This window comes from Cryptomeria japonica, chromosome 3 (genome assembly GCF_030272615.1).
Source record: "Cryptomeria japonica chromosome 3, Sugi_1.0, whole genome shotgun sequence".
NCBI classification, from domain to species: domain Eukaryota; kingdom Viridiplantae; phylum Streptophyta; class Pinopsida; order Cupressales; family Cupressaceae; genus Cryptomeria; species Cryptomeria japonica.
Window position 1 is genome coordinate 10,246,662 of NC_081407.1, and position 23,849 is coordinate 10,270,510.

The window sequence follows — 23,849 nt, forward strand, 5'->3', positions numbered from 1 at the left end:
TGCTTTTTTCTGCTTTTTTTTATTTTTGGCACTTTGGGACCAATCTGGGAAGCAGCCTTTTTGGCCTGCTTTTTGCTTTTTTGGTTTTTCAATCTTTTTTGAAAGTTGACCTAGGATTGGGTCCCTCAGATCATGGCAACAACGTTCATGTCTTCAAAATCAAACATTTGTGTCTCCAAGTGTAAAAAGCAAGGTGAAATCCTCAGACCAGGTTTTGTTCTGGATGTTCCAGATAAGCATGCATAATGACAAGAAAATCCATTAAGTGTCTTTCCAAAGGACAAGTTCAAGGTCAAGTAGCGATGGAAGAAATTCAAAAATGGCACAAAGATCATGAAGTCCACCCAACACTTTGATGACAACATGACCGGCCAGGGCCAAGGTCCGCCCTAGACACTTACAACATGGCATGAAAACCTTGAAGTCCGCCATGCTAAAGGTAAAGATGGCAGATCATGTGCAAGGTCTGCCAAGGTTAAGTGGCAAGCGAATCATCAAATCCGCCCTAGCATATGGAATGGATGGCATGAAGGTCTTGAAGTCCATCCTAGCACAAAGACAATGTCCAAACAGCAGAAAAGTCCGCCTAGCTAGAAAGAAGACAATGTCCAAACCAAGGTAAAGTCCGCCCTCAAGAATGGCTTGGCAATGACAAAGTCCACCCAAACACTTGATGAATTTGGCATGGCACAAGAACCTCAAAGTCCACCAAGGTAAGTGCAAAGGATGTATGAAATCTGCCCATACGAATGGCAAGACATGAGCCAAGTCCGCCCTAGAATATGCAAACAAGCTATCAAGTCCACCATGCACTATGGCCTAACAATGCTCAAGGTTAGGGGGGCTAAATTCAAACTGTCCAAAGGCCTATGAAGTCCGCCTAGGCATGAAAAACGATGTCCAACATGAAGCCAAGTCCGCCATGACTAGAGGAAAGATGGCAAAGAACACTCCAAGTCCGCCCATGGCATGAAGAAGGTAAGTCCACCATGACAATGTCCAAGCAAATGCTTAAGTCCGCCATGTTTTGAAGGGCTAACTATGTGCCAAGTTCGCCAACCTTGTGGCAAGACCATGCTAAAGTCCGCCATCGCTTATTGAGCCTAAAAGTCCGCCATCGCTTGAGAAAGGTAAACTCCACCCTTGGCAAGAAGTTGAACAAATGACAAATGGCTTGGAAATTATGAGGTTCACCTAGATCAAATTGGCATGAAGATGATCAAGTTCGCCAAAAAAAAAAGAAGAAATGGATAAGAAAAACAGACAAACATGGCATGAAGCACATGAAATCCACCATGGACGAAGGTTTAATCAAGTTTGAAGTTGGAAGTTTCAAACTCAAGAAGAATCTAGAAGGTCCCATGCCAACTCGCTCAAAGGGAAGATTAAGTTTCCATTTTGGAAGAAATAAAACAAGTCCAAGTTCGATGAACCAAAGGAAAAACATGAAGTTTCTAAAAATCGAACACCTCCAAAACTCTGTATCAATTCGACTTGTCCTTTTCAATTCATTCTCAAGTTGAAGATTGAAGTTTGAAGGTTTTTCTCTCTCAAGGTTTCGAAAGAGAGATTTCTGAAGGAGGATTTTGAAGATAAAGTGAATTTTCGAGATGAACTTTTGAAGATAAAGTGAAACTTCAGAGTTGAAGGACATAATTTCTAGGAGAATAAAGTGCTTTTCCTGAGTTAAAGAAAAAAAATTCAGAATTAAAGCAAGATTTTCACTCAAAAATATAGTTTCGAAGGTTCGAAATCCGAGCTTGACTGATCTCAATTTTCTCGAAAATAAAGTTAAATTTTTTATGTTGCTTGCTAGTAAAGGGTTGCAGACGGAGTCAATGATCAATTCCAAATGGAAAAATGTCACAAACACCAACCTCAAGCAAGTGTACTTCAAAGATTTCAAGAGAATGTATGGGCAAGATGGATTCTTGCCAACACCTATTGCTCGTCGGATGATGAGAAATGGCATCGTCCAAGCAGCTGGATTTCCACCAGCTATGGAATGTACTGAGCTTATGGTTGATTGTGCAATACACTACAATGCCCAAGAGAGAGAAATCGTTGCACCAAATGAAAGAGTATTGGCTCATCTTGGAGAGTTAGCCAAATGGAAGAGTATTGGCTCATCTTGGAGAGTTAGCCATCCACGAAGCATTTCGAATACCAAATTACAACCGAACATCCTATAAAACTAAGGAAGAAACTACGAAACTTTATGAAGACCAGCTTGAGCATTATGCGACAAATATCAATAAGTTGTGGCTTGAGAAGCCAAGGCCCAACCTCAAGAAAGTGCCAAAGAAATTGCTTTGCACTGATTTCAAGGAGGAATATGGTGATATCATTTTACTACTGAATAGAGTAATGGGCAGCCCTCAGAGTGCGCCATTTGAAACAAGGATGTATTATTTTATCGACAAGATCACCTCTGGAGTCAAAATGTTCAATTGGTCTGGGATAATCAGTGATAAACTAAATGAACAACTGAGAAATTTGGAAAGGACGAAGTCCTTTTACATGAGCTCCTACATTGTCTATTTGCTAGCAAGAAACTATAGATACACAGATTGATTTGCAAAGGCATAGTTGGCAACGGTGAGAATGAATTCAGTCCTATGACTACTCTCCGCAACTGCAGCTTACCGAGAAGGCCCACTTCAAGAGGGTAAATGATGCGCTCTTGATGTATATCACCAACACAATGCAAGGAGGAGCCCATCAGAGGCTTACTCAAGAAGCCAAGACCCTGATAAGCAAGTATGGATCCTAGTTTATCCAATTTCCAAGATTCACATAAATAAGAGTCCAGGGATTTACCGGATGTCCTTATCGACTTCCGATTTATCCCACCAATAGAATGGTCTTGCTTGAAGTCTTGAGGCAATTGGAAACATATCAAGGTTTCCAGATAACAAAGTAGAAGGCTGCTATTTCCTTTCCATTTTTCATTGGCAATTTGTTAGAGTCTTGCCCAACAGCACAGGCAACTGAGAGTGCCAAATTGGAAATGCAATGGTATCCATTGACATTTTACCGATCCAGGGCTGATTTTGATCCTCATAACCATATTGGATTAGTAAATCGAGAGAAATACAGACATACGATTGATTTGGAGAATTTTTGGGTGAATATTGCAGACGAGTTTGAAGTCAGGAAAAGACTGGTCTAGATTGCCACTAAGCTTAATCAGAATAACTGAACTCTTCATATGCCGGATTAGTTGGAGGATGATGGAGAATACACTCAGCCACGCTTTGATGAAAATTGGCCTCTTTCTCCTGTGAGATGGTCAAAACCAGAACTAGCAGATCTAACCACCTTGATGCAGCCAATTGTCAAGTATTCGCAATGGTGGGTTGACCAACAAGTCCAAGTACTGAAGCAGAGAGGTGTGACTCTTACAACTTAATGGGCACCATGGAATCATACTCTTCAAATGAAGGGGCATCTCAAAGTGCTAGGCAAATCGAAAGCATCAATTCAAGAAAAAGGAAGGAAATAGTTGATGGCCCTTCAAGGTCAAAGGGGAAGGAAGTGGTGAATGAGAAACTTGCTCAAAAGAAGCAGAGAATAGAGCCATCCCATTCTTCTACGTCTAGGAATTTGGACAGCCTAATGATTATTGAGGATCAGCCACTTGATGAAATAAAAATTCCTTCTCCAACCCATGAGGGAAATGTGATGTCAGTCCAACAGGAGGAAGAAGAACCACCATCTCCTACAGGCACGAAGATACTGGAATTAGATAATGAAATGGATATTTTGGGCGATGAATTTTAGGAGAGAATGATTTTCGCTCTTCGAGGAGGTCAGGGTATTCCATGTGAAGAGACTAATCAGGAAGTGGAAGGCATTGAACAGCCTATGATTCCCGATTGGTTAAAGGAAAGATTGAAGATAAAAGTACCTGTGGAAGTAGTCCAGGAAGAAAATGACACGACCGATTTCTTGGCAAGATTGGGGGAGGTTGCTGCAAAGAAGCCTGGCAAGAAGTTTTCCACAATCCAGAGAGATGAGACAGGTTGCCATACAGTTCAGATTGTTGTACCAAAAGTGGACAAGTCAAAAGAAGATATTACTCATCAAGAGTATGAAATTACCACTTTTGACTTGGGACCAACTACAAAGGGTCAAGAGGTGGAAGACTTAGACAATTCAATCGCTTACATGAAGGCAAGACTAGACAAACAGGTGGGAAAGAAGAGAGAATACAAGAAGGAAATTAAGCGCCTGAATGAATACATTTAGCACTCGACCGAGCCACTTAACCAAGGCAATCCAGCAGCTCATCCACTTTTGAAATCCTCGCATGAAGCAATTGAAAATTTTGACGAAAAAACGTGACAGCAAGAGAGACTAAAGAATGGATGGCAAGTAAAAGAGAAGAAGCAACAACATTCGCAGACAGATTGGTGTTGACATTCGAGCAAACTTCCTCTTTGCTCTCCAAAATTGCAAGCATGACAGAAGCATGGACTGACCTTCAGGATGTTCAGGATAGAATTATCCCATGCCTTAGAGTGTTGAAAGGGATTCCTAAACAAGAATTGATAGATGGAAAAATAATTGCAGCAGGAGCTGCATATAATTTCAACGCATGGCATTGGGCATTGGTTGCACAAAGCGAAGTCCTAGAGAGGGTGAAGGCTGATAGTATTAAGGCCAAAGAGCAGATTAAAGAAATACAAAGCAAAATTTTCCTTGCAACTATTGATTTGCTTGAAAAGGAGACCATTAGGGAAAATGATATGCGGCTGGAAAATCTCAAACTCGCAATTCATGAAATTTTCTTCGCAAGCGTTGGACCAATCCTAAAGCCAAATTTGTTCAAGGCATCGGATTTCTTGTCCATCCGGGATGCCTTCTAGAAGTAGGAGATGGAATGGGAGATTGTATTTGCCGTGTGTGCAGATGACTTGGACGGATGGGAATTCGGGATCAACATGCTACCACATGTCACCATGGAAGAGGTCGGCCCAATCGTGTCCAGGTTCATTGAACACACTATCGCTTGAGATGATAAGAATGTGCCTTCCTAGGAGATAGCTCTTCATGCCACTTGTAGAGCATGCATTTGTTCCCTCAAACTCTATATAAACTCTCATTCTCTCATTTTATTGTGTGGAGAAATTTATGAAATTGTTGCTTAGAGCTATTTTGATAATACAAGTTCATTTGCAGTTTTCTTTGAAGCCTTATTATTATCATATGGTTGCATGGTTGCATATCTTTCTTCAACATAGAATAGTTTTGTTTAAAGTAAATTTGCTTTCGAAGTTGTTAAATGAATGAAGGATTTGATAGTATAGGTTGGTGAAACTATTGCTCATACTTTCTTTGAATAGATGTTTTTTATTCAATGTGTAAAGTTAGCCTGAGCTTATATCGTGGATGCTTAACTTCTACTTTGGGTAAATATTGTTCATTGGATGGTATCATTTGTAGTCTGAAAATTTCAAGCACAACCTTAGAAGATTGCACCTACTTTGTCTAGTGGTCCATAGTGTGGCGAAACAAAGTATCATTGACTAGTTTCACCTAATCTTTACCATCTCCCGAATTCTTAGGAGTAGTTTAGAACTTCTAAACCCTTATCCTTTTGTCATTTTTTTGGAGGTCCAAATTTTGAAAATCCAAAAAAAAGAGAGCATTCATTGTTATATTCGTATAAGTCCTAACTTGTGATCAATATTAGTTGAGCATAAGTCCCCCTTGTATTTCAGCATACATTACCAAGGAATCTATCCAATATAAAGTTGCCCGTTCGCACATATAAACCTTAGAGTTGTTGTGTCGTCTTTCTTTGCAATCTTGGCATACATAGTGATTTTGTTCAAGAGAGGGTAGAGTGTCTTTGGCATTTTATTCTAAATGTTCAGTGAATTATAAAACGTACACCAACAAGTAGGAGGAGGAAGATTGAAATTGTTGCCAAATTATGTTGAAATCAGTTCAATACTTTCATTGAAATTATTGGTGGATGCTTATGAAGATATTGTGATGAATTCCTTAGTTCATACTTTTGGTAGTTTGCTGATTATAAGCCACAATGTAAAATTTGCCTGAGCCAAATCATTGTGCTAAGTTCGATTGTATATACTAGTTCAAGTTGCGCCATTATTAGGTATTGAGTGTTGTATTTGCAGTGTGAAAATCTTCCATTTCCTTAGAAGATTGCATCAATCTTGTGTAGATGTCATCATGACAAATGAGGGAATTTGTCTAAGTATCATCCATTGTCGTCATTGTTCTTAGGATTAATATAGGATCTCTAAACCCTTCATCTCTTTTGCCTTTATTTTCTAAGTGAGTCGAGTTAGATCCCATGTTCTAGTGGTGCTCATAAACGTAAGTCCCTTTGTGATTCCAGCAAAATCACATCACAATCACCGAGTCTATCCACAGCAATTGAGTTGCATATTGTATAGCATAGGAGGTTTCTTTGTTCAAGAGAGGATAGAATACTTAGTATTTTATTCTATGTTCAAGGTGTCCTAGAAAACACATCAATGGAAACAAAACACACTTAGTATTTTATTCTATGTTCAAGGTGTCCTAGAAAACACATCAATGGAAACAAAACACACTTAGTATTTTATTCTATGTTCAAGGTGTCCTAGAAAACACATCAATGGAAACAAAACACTCAAGATCATTTAGTAGCATGCTTCCTCCTACTTGGTAGTTGCACCCAAAACTCTAGCAAACTAAATGTCTTTCATAGAAATCTATCTTCATTGACAGCTAGCTATCATCTTCAACAACAACTATTTATCATCTTTGTTAGTAACTAACATATCTTCAACAACTATGCAACTTAACCAGCATTAGCAATTCGACTTCATCAACTTCTAACTTTGCCAACTTATATTCATCTACATTCTGCTATTTGCAGAGTTACCGGAAACGGCAACCTCTCAACTCGGATACCCGTTCCTCCGTATCTGATACGGATACAGGAACGATATGGGTGTGATACGGCAATCAAAACGTATCTATTCGTTTCTGGAAACTTGCCCTTTCCAAATGCATTTTGGATTCGATTTGGTAAAAAATCTATAAAAAAATCCTAAAATAGTAAATGAACTACAAACCACTAATCATTTAATTTAGAAAGAGTTAAAGATTTTTCTCCTATAAATGATCAGACCAGCAACTCTCTAATTCGCACAGAAATTGAAAAGTTTTCTTTCACGCAGCCTGTGTTCTTTTTCTGGAATGTTTTGGCTTGAGATTTGCTGGAGCCTTTGCTTCTTTGCGGCTTCACTCTTTTATCTTACCGTCTGCTCTGTAAGTTGATCCCGCGTGGCTCTTTAGCATCACTTCTATTCTACTCTGCAACTTATTCTGCTTGGCTCTTTCGCTTCTTACTCCTACCTGGCTCTTTGGCTTCTTACTCCCACCTGGCTCTTTGGCTTCTTCCGTCAGGCTCTTCGGCTTCACTTCCGTCTAGCGCTGCAACTTCTTCCCGACTCGCTTCCGTAGCTGGCTTCCGCAAGTAGGAGAAAATTTATATTATAAAGTTCAAATGTTTGGAGTCTTTCGACTTAACATTTATTTAGTTTACATTTTATTTAAGGTTTTTTTAATTAATTTTTTATGTATATTTTATAGTTTATTATTTACTTTTATTTAATTAAAATAGTAATTTTATTAATTTTTTAATCTTTAATAGTTCGTTTTATTTAACAGTAACTTTATTAATTTCTATTTAGTGTATTAAAAATTTAAATATTTACTATTTTTTTTTATTTAATATTACTTTAGTTTATTTAACATTAATTTAATTAATTTATACTTACTTTTATTTATTAATTAGTGACTTTATTAATAATATTTAGTTTTAGTTTCATTTAACAATAACTTTATATTTGGTATTACTTTTAAATTTTTAATGTATATAATTTATTTTAAATTATTAATAAATTTTAAATTTGTCTACATAATTATAGTATTATAGATTTTTATATTGTATGTTTTGTAAATTTAATTTTGAAATAGTAAAAATTAAGCATATATTATAAATTATTTAAGTTACACTCTTAGATAATAAATTATACTTTGTCTTTTATAAAGTTAAAGAAAAGTCAATGTATAGTTAATAATTATTTATTTTTTATAATTTTATTAAAAAAAAAAATTGCAAGATAGTAATCATGGCAGAATCATCATCATCATCTGAAAACGACAAGTGGATCAAACCAAACCCTAAGTTTCCATTATGGAAATATGTCACCATCCTTGAAAAGTTTCAAGGTGGTGGAGGTTTTAAATGGAAGTGTCACGAATGTTTGACTGATTATAATGGTTCTTATCAGTGATAACTTTAAGAAACCCCACCTCAAAAAATTGTATAAAATCTTGGCGAACATTTAATTTTTTCTAAAAATAATAATAATGTTTATTGGCGAATCTTTCCTTTTTATTAAAAAAATAATAATTTTATTGACAAATTTGTTTATATCATTGTTTTTGGGTAGAAAATATTGGCGAATCTTGAAAAACAATCATTATGTGCATTAATTACTATCGCATTTCCTTTCATTTAAAAAAAATCTTTTATAAAAAAGTAAAGGCATTAAGGTTGAAATCATTAATGAGTTTAAGGGTTAGACTATACTTTATTTGGTTTCTACCATTAACGTAAAATAATATAATAGCCCTCTTTCTATTTTGTGAGATAAAATTTACAAACAATTTGTAATACTCATGGGATACAATGAAGGTCATTAGATTATATTTTAAATCAATGGTGTTTAGAAGATTGTTGATATAACCCTAAAGTAACTAATAATTATGATATATTATTGGTGAATTTATTTGGATTTCTACAATAAATTATAAAATGTTGCCGAATCTGATCCAATCATGTATCAAATATTGTGACGAATCTTTAAGTTAAAAAAATTAATAAAATAAATTCTCTGGCAATTTAAATAACATTAAAATAAAAATTTGTAAAAATGTGGCAATTTGGGTCACCTTAAAAGTTGAAATTATTAGCCAAATTTGATTCCCAAATTTCAAAAAATAGCCAATTGGCGAATATTAGCCACTAAAGTTTTCATTGGTTCTTATACTAAGGTTCATGGGCACCTTTCCCACATAAAAGGCACAGGATGTGAAGTATGCCTTGGTCCAAAAGTTGGTGATAGTAAAGGGAAGGGATTGTCAGCCAAGAAGATTGCAAAATACCAGAAAGAAGAGGATGAAGCTAATCAGGTTCAAACATCGAATCAGAGGCCAAGTCTAAGTTTAAACAAACCTCCTTTGCATCCATCTTCAGGGACATCTACTAGCCACAAGAGGAGCAATTTAGGACCTCTTGAAAAGGCGTTTAATTTGCAAAGTCGAGAGGATACAGATCAAAATATTGCACGTTGTTTGTATGTTAATGGAATTTCATTCAATGTGGTTCGCTCTCCATTTTGGCAAGAGATGGTTAGGTCTATTAATGAAGCCCCAAAAGGATACAAAAGTCCAGGGTACGAGAAGGTTCGTACAACGCTTTTGGCTAAAGAGAAAGATATTATTGATAGAAAATTGCAAGTGATTCGCTATTCATGGAAAATCTCAAGAGTTTCTATCATCTCTGATGGATGGAAGGATGTTAGAAACAAGCCACTAATCAATGTGGCCGCAATGAGCCCAAAGGGAGCAATGTTTTTGAAAGCAGTGGAATGCAATGCTGAAGAGAAAGATACTCAGTTTATCGCCAACATTCTAATTGAGGTGATTGAGTCAGTGGGTTCAGAAAATGTTGTTCAAGTAATCACTAATAATGCAAAAGTATGCAGACCAACAGGGTTGGTTGTGGAAGGAAGGTATCCAAACATTTGGTGGACCCCTTGCGTAGTTCATTCTTTGAACTTAATGCTCCAAAAAATTGGCAAAATTCAATGGATACAGAAGATTTATGAAGAAGCCAAAGAAATTTAGATGTTTATTTGTAATCATCACATGTCACAGGCCATTTACAAACAATTCGCCAAGTTGGAGTTGCTAAAGGTAAGTTTTTTTATTTATTTCAAATTATCCAAACATTTTTTTTTTTAAATTATTTTTTGAAATATTTGTATGATTTATTTGTTTCTAAAAATTATTAATTTTTAATTGAAGGTGGTTGAGACACGCTTTGCCACACACTATATTGTTCTCAAAAGGCTTGAGACACGCTTTGCCACACACTATATTGTTCTCAAAAGGCTTGTGGATGTCAAACAAGCCTTAAAAAGTATGGTGATTAGCGATGTTTGGGCAATATGGAGGCAACCTCAAACAGATAGAGCAACTAATATCAGAAGGTTAATTCTTGACGATGATTGGTGGGCTCAAATAGATTATTTACTATCCTTCATTGAGCCAATATACACCCTCATTCGTCGTTGTGATACTGATCAACCAATATTGGGTGACATCTATGATTGCATAGATACAATGGTGGAGAAAGTTAGAGATATCATTATAGCAAAAGAGCAAGATCCCTCTGAATTTTTTTATCGGCAAATATATGAGATAATTAAGAAAAGATGGGATAAAATGACAACTCCTTTGCAGCTTTTGGCATATACTTTGAACCCCAAGTACTACCATGCTGATATGCTAGCATTGCCAAATAGGACTGCACCAAATATGGATGTTGAGGTTGTCGATGGGTATAGAAAAGCTTTCAAAAAAATGTTTACAGATCCTAGAGTTGCTAAGGAGATTCGAGATGAGTTTGGGACATTTGCATCCTCTGATGGAACCTATGCAGATGTTGATGCAATGGCTGATAAAAAAGAAATGGACCCTATAAAGTGGTGGAACTTCCATGGTGCAACAACTAGACATTTGCAAAAGCTAGCTATCAAACTTTTGTCACAGGTTTGAGTTTATATGAATTATATTCTAATTTGATTTATTTTTTATTTTTATTTTTATTTGATTGTTGTCTTTGTAACTTGTACTATAAACTTTTTTATAGGTTTCAAGTTCTTCTGCATCCGAAAGGAATTGGAGTACATATGGCTTCATCCATTCTATGAAACGAAATAGGTTGGCAGCCAACAAAGCAGAAGACCTTTTATATGTGCATTCCAATCTTCGTCTCCTGACGCATTCCTCCACAGACTACATGAAAGGACCTTATAGACTTTGGGATGTACAACTTGAGATGAGTGACATTGATGTATCCATAAATGCATTGACACATCTCAATCCCACTATTGATAATTCTGACATGGGAGGAGCCTCTAGTGAACCTTCAGTGCGTTCGGAGAGTCTAGTTGGCGGTCGCACTCAATCCAACTATTCTTACTCTTCAGAAAATCTTGATGACCTAGATCTCAAATTTCAAGAGAATAGTGATGATATTTTTGATAGCATGTGATTCTACGAGAAACTATTAATGTATTTGAATTTTGTTTGAATAATAAAACTATATTTCCCAATTATGTTTCCATATTGCTTCATAGTAATGAAAATCTTCTTTAGTTACTTAGAAATTTGTGTTAAATATATATGTAATTGTTTTTTATAAATGTCGTATCCTCTCCCGTTCCCAAATGAGAGGTCTCAAAAAATAGCCGTATTCGTATCCGATACCGTTCCCGTTTCCGTGCAACTCTGGCTATTTGACATCAAAATAGCCCACATTCTCCCCCTTGATGTCAAATCCATGTATATGCAACTTCATCTTCAAACCTAAATATATTATCTTTTTTGCCCTTTAGTCATTATATGTGTCACAGGTTCCTCTGATCTACAAAATTGTTTTTTCCTTGAATGAAATACTACATTTTTACACAACTATAATGCTCCGCCATTGTCACAAAATCTCATTGTAAAATTTCTTTATTCTTCTTCCAAAACTTTCAAAATTCTTCTCAACCAATCTGTTTGTGTACATGTCCTTAATACAACATATTTTTCTTTTGTACTCAATAATGCCAATGTATTTCACTTCTTTTTACTCAATGTTATTAATAAACTCCAAAGTGTAAAACAATGTCCTACCCAATCTACATCTGACTAACCAATCAACTTCGAACCTTCAACTGAATTATAATGGATTCCACAATCCTTTATTCTTTTCACATACCTTTGTATCCTTATTTCTGATTGTAATATCTTTTTATAGGCTCACTCATACAACTTGAAACCAATGATACTACAAACATAATATCAAACCTTGTAGCTATCAAATACATTACGCTCCCAACAATACATTGTATTTCCTTTCATGTACATTTGGTGACCCATCTTCATTCATCATTTTTCCTCTATGTGCAATTGGTACATCAAATCTTTTACAATCTAGCATATTAAATTTCTTCAACATGTCTTGCACATACTTAGCTTGACAAATCAAGATCTTACAATGTGACTGACCATTGACATAATTGCATGCCAAAAAAATATTGCATCAATCCTAAATCAATCATTTAAAATGCTCTCATCATGGCCTCTTTGAATTCTTTCTTCATCCTGTTTGAGCTCCCTATATAGATTAGATCAACATATAAACAAACATTAAATTTTCCATTACCTTCCTTCTCGAAATATATTGTGGGCTGATTCTTACTTCTCACATATCCATTTGCTAAGAACTATGTATCAATTCTTGAATACAATGCACTTGCTGCTCATTTCAAACCATATAGCGATTTCTTCTACCTATAAACATACCCTTCTTTGCCTTCTTCAAATCCTTGTGAATGATTTACATATACTTATTCAATGTATCCATTATATAATGCACTTTTCACATCAAATTGGTGTACTTTCCATCGTTTTTGTTCTATCAATGATAATATCAGTTTTATAGTACTATGCTTTGCAACAAGTACATAGGTCTCTTTGTAGTCTCTACCTCTTGTGTTACCACAGCCTCTACTCTCCTTTTCCTCTAAAATTACAACCATACCCTTGATATGAGTTCTCCCCCTTATTGTAGTGAGTGATCCTTCCACCTTGATTATTACTGACTTTTGACTTTGACATCAACAATCAATCTAGACCACCCATACATACCTCCTCTTCATGGGTAAGTAAAGATTCCAATAGAAGTTCAATTTTATAGCATTTAAATTATTGCACTCTTTTAAAGTAACCACAATACGTACCCACTTGAGTATAAGAGATCTCAAGATCTTCACAACCACACCACCTTTCATTGTCTCACCATTAGTTCTCATCTTGTTCTTCTGTATATGTCACTCAACTTTCATTTTCCTTCATTCCTAAATTCTAAAAATTTATTATTTGGTTTTGAAGCTTTGCAAGCCTTGCCTGATTTCTATCATGATATGAGCTCTAACACTGTACAACGTGGGAACTATATAAAATAACTGAAGTTTTTGGGCCATACAATATCTAACCCAGCCATAGCTTTTCAAAATCTAGCTACTATAGAAAAGATTTTAGAAGCAAGCCATGCAGATTTTTAAGGTCAATGATTATTATTTGAGGGGGCCACACTGATTTGAGTAAGATCTAGTTGTTTGCACTAACTAAAGTTGGCATTATTTATTTTAATGAAAGACTTTAACCATTGTATGACCAAGGCTGGTCGATCAGCTTGCTGCTACAATATTAAAATTCTATTTCCTTGTTGCCATACCATACTAAGGGCAATCACAGCTTTTGAAGCTACTCTTTAGAACTAAACAACCTATAATATTTCATCAAATGCAACCATAATAGCCAAGGTATGCTACCAGTCATTAATTTGATTTTAATATCAATTTAGCATAATATTTATAATGTATAATGTTTGGAATTCATTACTGAGATTTCCTACAGTGAGAATCAATATTTTGATTTATTTGAAAAATAATTTTATTATGTGATGTGTGTAAATTAAGATTTATAGCTGCTTTCAGTATTGTAAGTCTAAATGGCTGTCACCACAACATCAACAATGAAAGATCCCCAGCCAATCAGAACTGAATTTTTTCTGATTTTTATTGTTGCCAGAGTCCAGTGCTCAACCAGTAACAGATTTTATTTTTAGCAAAAGAGATTTTCTATTTTTCGCAAAAAGTGACTTAGCCATAAAATTACATTATTTGCTCATAAATCAAGTCCACCAACTAACAATCTCTAGCGTATAAAGTCCTCCCATGCTAGGAATAACATCTCCTATCCATTGGATTTGCCTACAGAGATGGATAATAGGCAAATCTCACCATCTAAGTGATCATCTAGGAAAGAGGGGACATTACAAACAAATTAATTTCAATTTCAATATTCTTATGTTAATCTGTCTAGTTCTCCAAATTTGAAATTTGCAATTGTTCTGGAAAGCCCACCACCAAAATTAGTTTCAATAATTTTCAAATCTAGCTTTGTAATTAATTTAGAGGGCTTTCTGCCAAACTAAATATATTTTTACGTCCAGATTTTGTAATAATTTGAAATACTGAGTTTGCCACCAACAAGCATTTTAATATAATATCATTCTAATCCTTTCACCATATGCTCTCACCTTACCCACATCAGGATATCAGCGATCAAAAGGTGTTAAAGTTTCATGCACTGTCCAATATGAAATTTGCAAAAATAAAAAATAAAAGAAATCAGTTTGTGGAATTATGGTTTCCTTGCTCCTACATATAAAACTCACAAAATGAATGAAACACTATCATTTAAGGTATTTAGGAGATTAACAAGTCAAAAATAACCCATTGAAATCCACAGCCACATCTAAAATCACCACATCACCAATCAAATCTCCCAGATTTTGTTAGGTGTTGATTTCCCATGATTCTACAAAGAAATGCAAACCCAAACCAAACTTACAAGCGTGTCATTCCAAATTTTTCTTTCGAGACATTTTATAGTCAGAATCGGCCTAGTTTTCTGCTGATTTGGTAACCTATATGTTAGTTAATCAAAGTAATGCATGTCATTTGAATTTCAGCTCTTTAGAATGTTTAATTATGTTTAGCACTTTGATTATGTAACTCAAAAAGTACAAAAAAAGACATTTTTGTAATTGTCGGAGACATGTTTGCCATCACAAAAAATACATCCACCCATTCCTCCATCTTAAAAGCCGGAGTAAACCTATGAAATGCTCATTGGCTATTCCTGGAAATCAGTTAAAAAAGAAACATAACTATACTAATTAATATATGAAGAAATGCAGCATAAAATAGGTATACTGAAAATTCATTATGCGAAAAGTTCCGTCTAGATATTTGTTTTGATGCGATGAAATCACCCGTTCAACATACTTTAAGAAATACACAGCACAATATTTTCACTGACTAAACAAAGAGAACATACAATCATAGAACTGGTCCATCAGGTTCATATGCATATTAAAGCAAAGATTAATACAATTGCAGTGAAACAAAAGGGAAGAAATGTTCGTCTTCAAATCCAAATATTGCAGTTAAACTACATCTAATCCCAGCTCTTTCTCTCGATGGGAAGTGCAAGAAAGAAGAATAAGAATGCATCAGTAACAATATAGTGTGAGAAAAAATTTAAAAAGGAAGCTGAAGCTTGATATTTTTACCTGACAAATTCGTAAACTGCATTTCCCAGAAAATATCTTCGCCACAAGAACAGACTCTACCTAAAAAGAAATGCAATAGTTAAATGGAACTTCTCATCACAAAAGTATATTATATTCACATATCAAGGCCCTAAAGAATGTTAACAAATAGAATATTCTATTATGAACTAGAAAACCTATGATAATTTGTTGCTTACCTTCTAGCTTCATCCCATAAAAATGTGTGTGCATGCTTGTGCACATGCACTTGTGTGTGTGTGAGTGTCGACATGAGTATGCATGAATGTACACAGGTGTGTGTGTGTGTCTATGGGTGTGTGTCTCTTATTCCACTGCATTTCAAAGTTATTTAACACTTTTCCAATTCTTTTTTCTGTGTCTTCATTCTAAATTTCTTGTGCTCAGTTTAGCTATTTACTTCCATTTTCTATTTGGAGTTAGTTCATAATACCTAACAAGGTTTTGTTTCAATCTATATTAGAGAACTCGTGAAATCACCTAGATTCAACACAACTTGTGTCCAAAATGAAATAGCGGCAAGTCAACACAACTCATGCACTGGGTCCCTATTGATTATTTGCTTTGTTTTGGCCTAGTCCAATTCAAAACACTTTTGAGTCTTAAAATAAATGCATAATTTATTGAGTTGAGGGTCATATGACAAATGTAGTCTTTTGATTATGATAAATTGATCATCAGAAAAGACTTAAGTGTTTTCTAAATGCACTAGTTTACGTTTCTTTTCTATAATTATACTTTTTTACTTTTTACTGAATTTTCGTAAAGATTTTTGTGAATTATATTTTCATTCAAAATTTGGCATATGCTTTTTGATTTATATTTCATATTCTTATATTCTATATCCATTCATATATATGCACACATATACATATATATACACTGGGTTAGATAGATATATGTAGAGATTAAAATTCCATTACGATTGTATATGCATTCATATATATCTCCATATATTTGCACACATATATATACAGATGTTACATCAATCTGCACTTGTATATATTTGCTTATATTAACAACATTTTGCAATGCCCTATCTGCACCAACGGTAACCCTGGTTACAAACCAAGACCTAGCAAAAACTAGACCTAGATCAGAGTGAGTTTTTAAGTGAAACAATAACTTAGCTTTAAAATCATTTTGAACTAATGAGTCAATATTGTTCTCTCATTTTTATAGGTTTCTTCCTTTTACAATTATTTTCTTTACACTCAAAGTGTCTTTATGTTCTAACTTCACAATTCTACCACATGAAACCAATGCCAAGTTGGATTTTCACAAAACGAGGGGCTATAGGACCCATAACCATGCCCATGAATTTATCTTAATTAGCATGGACCTCATCTTAGTCAACCATTATTAGAACCAGAGAAACGGGACTCACTCGAAATCGCCTAAACTCGGCGAGTCCGGGTCCGAGTCAGGCCAAACGAGTCCCAGGGGCTCGGACTCGGACTCGGCTGAGTCTGGCGAGTAAACTCGCCAGACTCGCCGAGTTGGCGATTTTGGCCCAAAATCGCCAAACTCGGCGCCAAAATCGCCAACTCGGCGAGTCCCGAGCCTCGGACTCGGCCGGCGTGGGCATGGTTTAAAACACAAAAAAAAATTAATTTGCATAGTTTTTTTAAATCCGTTTTTTTATGTTAAATGTCTTCTAACCCTAAAAGTGACCTTTATTTCATTCACTTGCAAAAAAAGGAAGAGTAAAGTGAGTTGGGAAGAAAAACAAGGGTGCATAAAAGAAAAACCAGCAAGGAGGAAGCTCTAGTTTTCTTCAATTTGTCACATTGGAGCTGCATTGTGTTTCGATTTGGTGCATCAAGAGTTGGATAGGAAGAGTTTGTAGCTCATTTCAAGCTTGTTGTAAGAGGTAAGATTGTTTTTTTTAACATTATTTTGTTTCTTATATGCAAAAATTCCATTTTCTATTTATTTATTTTGAAAGTTTTATATTTTCTTGTATGCAAGATCTTTTGTATGTTTGTAATTTGTATGTAGCATGTAGTATGTAGTTGTACCATGTAGGGTTGTATGTAGGGTTTGTAAATTTTTTTTTTTTAAAATTGTAGGGTTTGACAAACCCTACAATTTTTTTAAAAAAAAATTTACAAACCCTACTTTAGTTTTTTTGAATGTATGTATTAATTTTATTTTGTATTTGTAATGTTTTATTGCAGCAAACTTCACTTTATTATTTGCCTCAGCTTCAACTTTCACAAAACTATCCTAAAATGTCTACTTCAGCTTCTAGACCCCCCATGAGAAAGGACCCTGCTTGGAAATATCATGAGGATTTTCCAGGGCAAGGAAAGGGGCAAACAAAATGTATGTTTTGCAAAACAATATTCCATGGAGGTATATATAGGCTGAAATACCATATTGCTGGTGTGCGTGGACATGATGCCGAACCATGCCCAAAAGCAGTCTCTGAGGCCATACATGATTGTTATGTAATGGTTAAGGAGATTGAAAGAAAAAAGAAACAAAAGGAGGATCGAGCGGCCATTGGGAGAGAGACAGTTTTAGGAAGAGGGACACAGTTAGGTTGTGTTGGAGGCCCTTCTTCCTTACCTCCATATCGTCCCACTCAGTTTGCTACTGTTGGTGCTTCCGTTTCTGCTTCTGCTTCTATAAGTGGCAATGCCACTGCCACCGCCACTTCTCATGCTCCTACCACTAGTAGTCATAGTGGGAATGTTACCATTGGACCTAGGATTCGTAAATCTAGGTTGGATTCCTTCTTTGTGCCTCGCACTACTCCTGGGTCCCAACCGTCGCTTGAGGGCATGGGTTGGAACAAGGAGGTCCATGATGCTGCTAAAATGGCAATTGGTAGGTTTTGGAGCTACAGCTGTATTCCATTTCTTGTAGCCAGGTGAATGTTTTACTTTTATGTTTGATAACTTTGATTGTTTTAATTTTTATAGTTAACTTATCTCATTGAATTTTTATACTTATCTCATTGAGTTTCTTTGCGACAGGTCTCCTTATTGGCAACAAATGGTTGATGCCATTACCATATGCGGGGCGGGGTTCAAAGCCCCTAGTGAGAGTGATTTGAGCGGACCCATTTTGTCTCAAATGGTGGATGATGTGAAAAAGGATTTAGATGAACAACGCCACATATGGAGCACTAAAGGCTGCACCATCATGACTGATGGTTGGACAGATAGGAGAAATAGAACTCTCCTTAATTTTCTTGTTTCTTCCGCAGGTGATTGATTAATTTTAGTTTCATATAGTCTTTAATTTTTTATTTTTTATCTAATGGTTTATTGAATGATCATTGACCTAGCTTTATTTTTTTATTTCAGGGGGCACCGTTTTCATCAAGTCCATTGATGCCTCCACCCATTGCAAGAATGCCACCTACCTATGTGAGCAGATAGAGGAGGTGATTGAAGATGTGGGTGAGGAGAACGTGGTACAGGTGGTGACCAACAATGCAGCAAATTATGTTGTTGCGGGTAAACTTTTGATTACAAACTAATTTTGTTTGCAAATTAATTACTATCTTGTAGTTTGTACCTCCATTAATTACAATTTACAATGCAACAAATTATGTTGCTGCAGGTAGACTATTGATGGAGAGGCACCCATCTATAGTTTGGACTCCATGTGCTGCTCATTGCATTGACCTCATGTTGGAGGATATTGGAAAAATCCCATGGGTCAAGAGATGTGTAGAAAGGGCAAGAAATGTCTGCAAATTTGTATATAATCATTCATGGGTGTTGGCTCTTATGAGACAATACACAGAGCAGAAGGAGTTGCATCGTCCAGGAATCACAAGATTTGCCACAAACTTCCTCACATTGCAGTCCATGCTTAGGTCTAAGCCTGCCTTGAGACGTATGATTGTTGGTGAGGAGTGGTCTTCCTCATCCTATGCTACCACCCCTGCAGGGATAGAGATGGCAGACTGCATTTTTGATGAGCAAGGCTTTTGGGTCCCTTGTGATGAGATAGTGAAGGTAATTTTTTTATAAATTCTACAATTTAGCTTCATGTTTTATAAGTTATTATATGTATTCTCTTATTTGCTCATTTTTCTAAATTACACAATATTTTCAATTTTGCAGTTTGTTAAGCCCTTGGTGGTTTTGTTGCAAGTTGCGGATGGAGATAAGCCCGCAATGGGCTATATATATGAGGGCATGGATAGGGCGAAGGAGGCCATCAAATTCGTCTGTGGAGGAGATGAGAGCAAGTATGGTCCCATTTGGGAGATCATTGATAGGAGACGGCATCATCAGCTACATAGGCCCATCCATGCGGCAGCCTATTATCTGAATCCGGCATTCCGTTTTATCCCTTCTTTCAAGGCTGATGCGGAGGTCCTTAATGGGCTATATGCAATCATGGAGAAGATGGGACCTGCCAGTATTTCTCAGATAGACCTTTTTCGAGAGCTACAGATGTTCTCAAATGCACAAGGGGAGACCTTCTCTCGTCCTGTTGCCAAACACGCTAGAACAACTATGATGCCAGGTAAAAATAAATTGTTAGGCTTAATTTTAGTTTTATTCAATACTATATTGTAACTTGTTAAATGAGTTCATGAGTGAGACTGATTTTATTTATTTTTCTCATTTCAAACTCAGATCATTGGTGGAACTTTTTTGGCCCAGAGACACCAAATGTTCAGAAGTTGGCCATTCGTATCTTGAGCCAACCATGCAGCGCATCAGGTTGTGAGCGCAATTGGAGTATGTTTGAGCACATACACTCCAAGAGGCGCAATAGATTATCTGTGGAGAAGATGAATGATCTCGTCTTTGTTCACTACAACCTCCGCCTAAGAATGAGAAAGAATGCAACAGTTGACATGTCTCCTATCATTCTAGATGAGGTTGATCTTGAAGCAGAGTGGGCCAATGAGAATCAGACAGCTCCTGGGACTCCTACAGTTGTATTTAGTGATGATGACATTGATTGGATCGACCAGGTAGATATAGAGGCTGAGGCTGTAGCCATGGCAGAGGAGGAGCAAAGAACACGAGCAGAGACAGGAAATACTGAGACTCGGAGTGACACAGTTGTTCCTGTTGTTGGTGAGCATGACACAGCCGTTCCTGATGTTGGTGAGCATGGCATGGTGTCACGGGGAGCAACTATGGCTGCTGAATCATCCAGGACCTACTTTAAACGCCTTCGCAGGGGGCCAGGGCGAGAGGGTGCACGGCCATCTCAGCCATAGGCTTGTACACTTGTAGTTGTATTTAGTTTTACTATTTACCTTTGGTATTTGTATGAAACATTTGATGATGATCATATGATGACATGGATTTTTTATTCCATGAGTTTTGTAATATTGTATACATTTGACAATATTTATATATCTATGTTTCTTATTTTCTTCAGCTACAATTTGCGTTTATGCTTATGTGATTGATGTATACTTGTGTATGTAATCAAATGAGCCGAGTTTAATGATGTTTTTGTGTCTTTAAGGTGTATTCAATAAAGGGTGTCTGAAACAAGTTTTAAATCTTTAAAAATCTCTAAATTTCTTGAGTTTTTCACTTTCCCGAGTCCAGCCGAGTCTGGAGCCGAGTCTGACGCCGAGTCTCGAGTCCGAGTCCGAGTCGGCCTTGCCGAGTCCGAGCCGAGTCCGAGTCCCGTTTCTTTGATTAGAACCCAATCTATTATGACATCATTGTGAAAATTAGATATTTTCAAATGGAAAAAGATGATGTCCATTGTGTTCTTCAATGTAAAAATGCCTCTAAAATAAGGACAAGGCATATTAACTCTAGGACTTATGCAAAAACATTGATGTGGTTTCTTGGTTATAAGGTCCCAACTGCATTAGCAAAGTTACTACAGCTCCATCAAACCAATGCCTTTCAAAACAAGGTTTAGGTAATTAGAAATAAAGGTGAATGGCTTCCTTAATTAATCAAATAAAAGTGAATGGCTTGCTTAATTAATCAAATAAAAGTGAATGGCTTGCTTAATTAATCAAATTAAATTTAGGTAATTTGAAAATAAATTGAGTAAGAATTTGTATCATCATGCGGAATCCTGATAAAATAGATAGCTGACAACTATCATGAATTTACGATGATTGCCATTATAAAATCATCATCACAATTCATAAATTACATATTACAAAATACAACATTTTACATCTTCCTCTTACCTAATCTAGTGAAAATTTAGAGTCTATAATGTCACTTCACTCGGAATAGAAAGTTGTGCTTGTGAAAAACTTAAATAATGATGATTATGAACTTTCTCATGACTACAGTAGTACTATACAGTAGCCATGAGAGAGTTCATCATCAGCACTATAAAGTTCATTATTAGTACAATGTTTTAGTAGTTTGTACAGCTCATTACCAGTATTATGATCTGCAGTATATGTTGTTCATTACCAGCACTATGTTTTGTAGCTTATGGTGTTGCTTACAAGCACAATGTTTGCAATTTATGTTGTTCATTACAGTTATATAATATAAGTTGCTCATTACTAGAATAAGAATTCTGTAGTATCTAGCACCAGCATTATGAACTCCATTTGTAGCACTATGATGTTGTAGTTATGTATCTCTTTCCAGCACCCCGTCCTGAAATTATGCATTCATCAACAGCATTATCCTATGAATTCTGAATTTATGACCAGCAATCTTTTGCAAGTATTGGGCAGCTTTAATATCTAAAGTTATTAGCAAAGTATAAACAACACAAAATTCTTGGAGGTTCCCTGTTAACAAGCAAGAGGGATTAATGCACTTGAATGTATGCTTACATTATTGTTTAATGGAAATATCATTGAAATTTAATAAGAACAGTAAATGTAATGTCCCCTTTTAGGAACAATAAAATATATCCACGAAATTGCAATATATTTAACAATGAATAACCAAAAATGAAAATAAGATATTAGATAAATAAGAATGATTACAATTTTCTTGATTATCTGATATGAAATCTGATTTGTATGCACAAGAAGGTGATAGTGATCTTTAATACAACTCCGATTGCTGTTTCTTATTTCTTGTCCATATAACCATGCATTAGCCTTGTATAAGTCTGCCTATTATAGGCCTTGAAACTTGACTACTTTACCTGATTGAAAACTTAATAACTATGCAGTTCTGTTATCAAGCCTTCCCTGATTTATATACTCGAAATATATACCTCCGAGTTATAAAATTTCTTATTATGGTAATTGAATATTCAATAATGAAAACGGAGTTTACATATTTAGGCAATTACATTATGATGTTTATAAGCGAAACAAACTAAACAGAAGCCAGAATTAGAAACTACCTAAAACTAACTAAGATGACCATTAGAGAAACATTGCACTATTTTAATACCCTCCCAATATGGTCATCGATCTAACTAGCCTACAGAAGACAATCCGCAAGTCTTTTGGTCACAAATGCATAGAAGGCTGCCCCCTTCTAGTCACGAATGCATAAAAGGCAGCCCCATTCTCTTCACAATGCTTTGTGACACGAGTCTGCTGCTAAGACCCTCACTGATGCTAAAAAACTTCTAGAAATGACCGAGATAGCCAAAATCTTCCCAATCTGATTTTGGGAAACAAAAATGTCCCTCCCTATAGCCAGAGATACTAAGAACAGCTTCTCAAACTGAAACCACAATTTTGAGGAGAAAATCATCAAACTCAAACTGCCTAGATTTTTGGGAGAAAGATAAAAAACCCAACAATAATTTTTTGAGGAATAATTATAGAAACTAACAGTAATTTTTTGAGGAAAATATTATAAAACCCAAAAATAATTTCTTAGGAAAAAATTATAAAACCTAACAGTAATTTTTTGAGGAAAAAATTATAAAACCTAACAGCAATTTTTCGAGGAAAAAATTATAAAACCCAACAATAATTTCTTAGGAAAAAATTATAAAACCCAAAATAACTTTTTAGCAAAAAATTAGAAAACCTACAATTCTGATTGTGCACAAGAAAACACATCAAATCTTCTTTTGCCACCAAATAGAGGAAGCCCATCTACATTAAGAAACCTTAGGTCGCAACTAAATAACACACCCAGATTATGATTTACAAAAAAACCCATTGATCGCAGCTAAAAAGAGTCAGCACACAAAAAAAAAAAAAAGACATCGCGTAGTAAGAACAAAAAGTCATGCAAGAAGAAGAGTTGAGTCCTTGCGGAAATAAAATGACCCAGCTCATTTGTAGAAACCCTCCCTCGCAATAGGCAATCGCGAGGTGAAAAAGTGCTAACCCTTCCCACAAGCAAACAGAAGGGTGTGATTTTTCTCTTTGTCCAACGAAATCCGCAAATTCGCAGTCTTTCACATCACGCGATAACAAAAC

At 35.7% G+C, this 23,849-nt stretch overlaps 1 protein-coding gene across 1 annotated transcript in view; it reads right to left on the minus strand.

Annotated features, from left to right (window-relative positions):
- LOC131065639 (uncharacterized) overlaps positions 1-23,849 on the minus strand; it is a 227,542-nt gene that overhangs the window by 105,465 nt on the left and 98,228 nt on the right. The window contains exon 6 of the mRNA XM_058000206.2: positions 15,512-15,571. Coding sequence (XP_057856189.2) covers positions 15,512-15,571 — 60 coding nt within the window. The remainder of the gene's footprint in view (positions 1-15,511; positions 15,572-23,849) is intronic.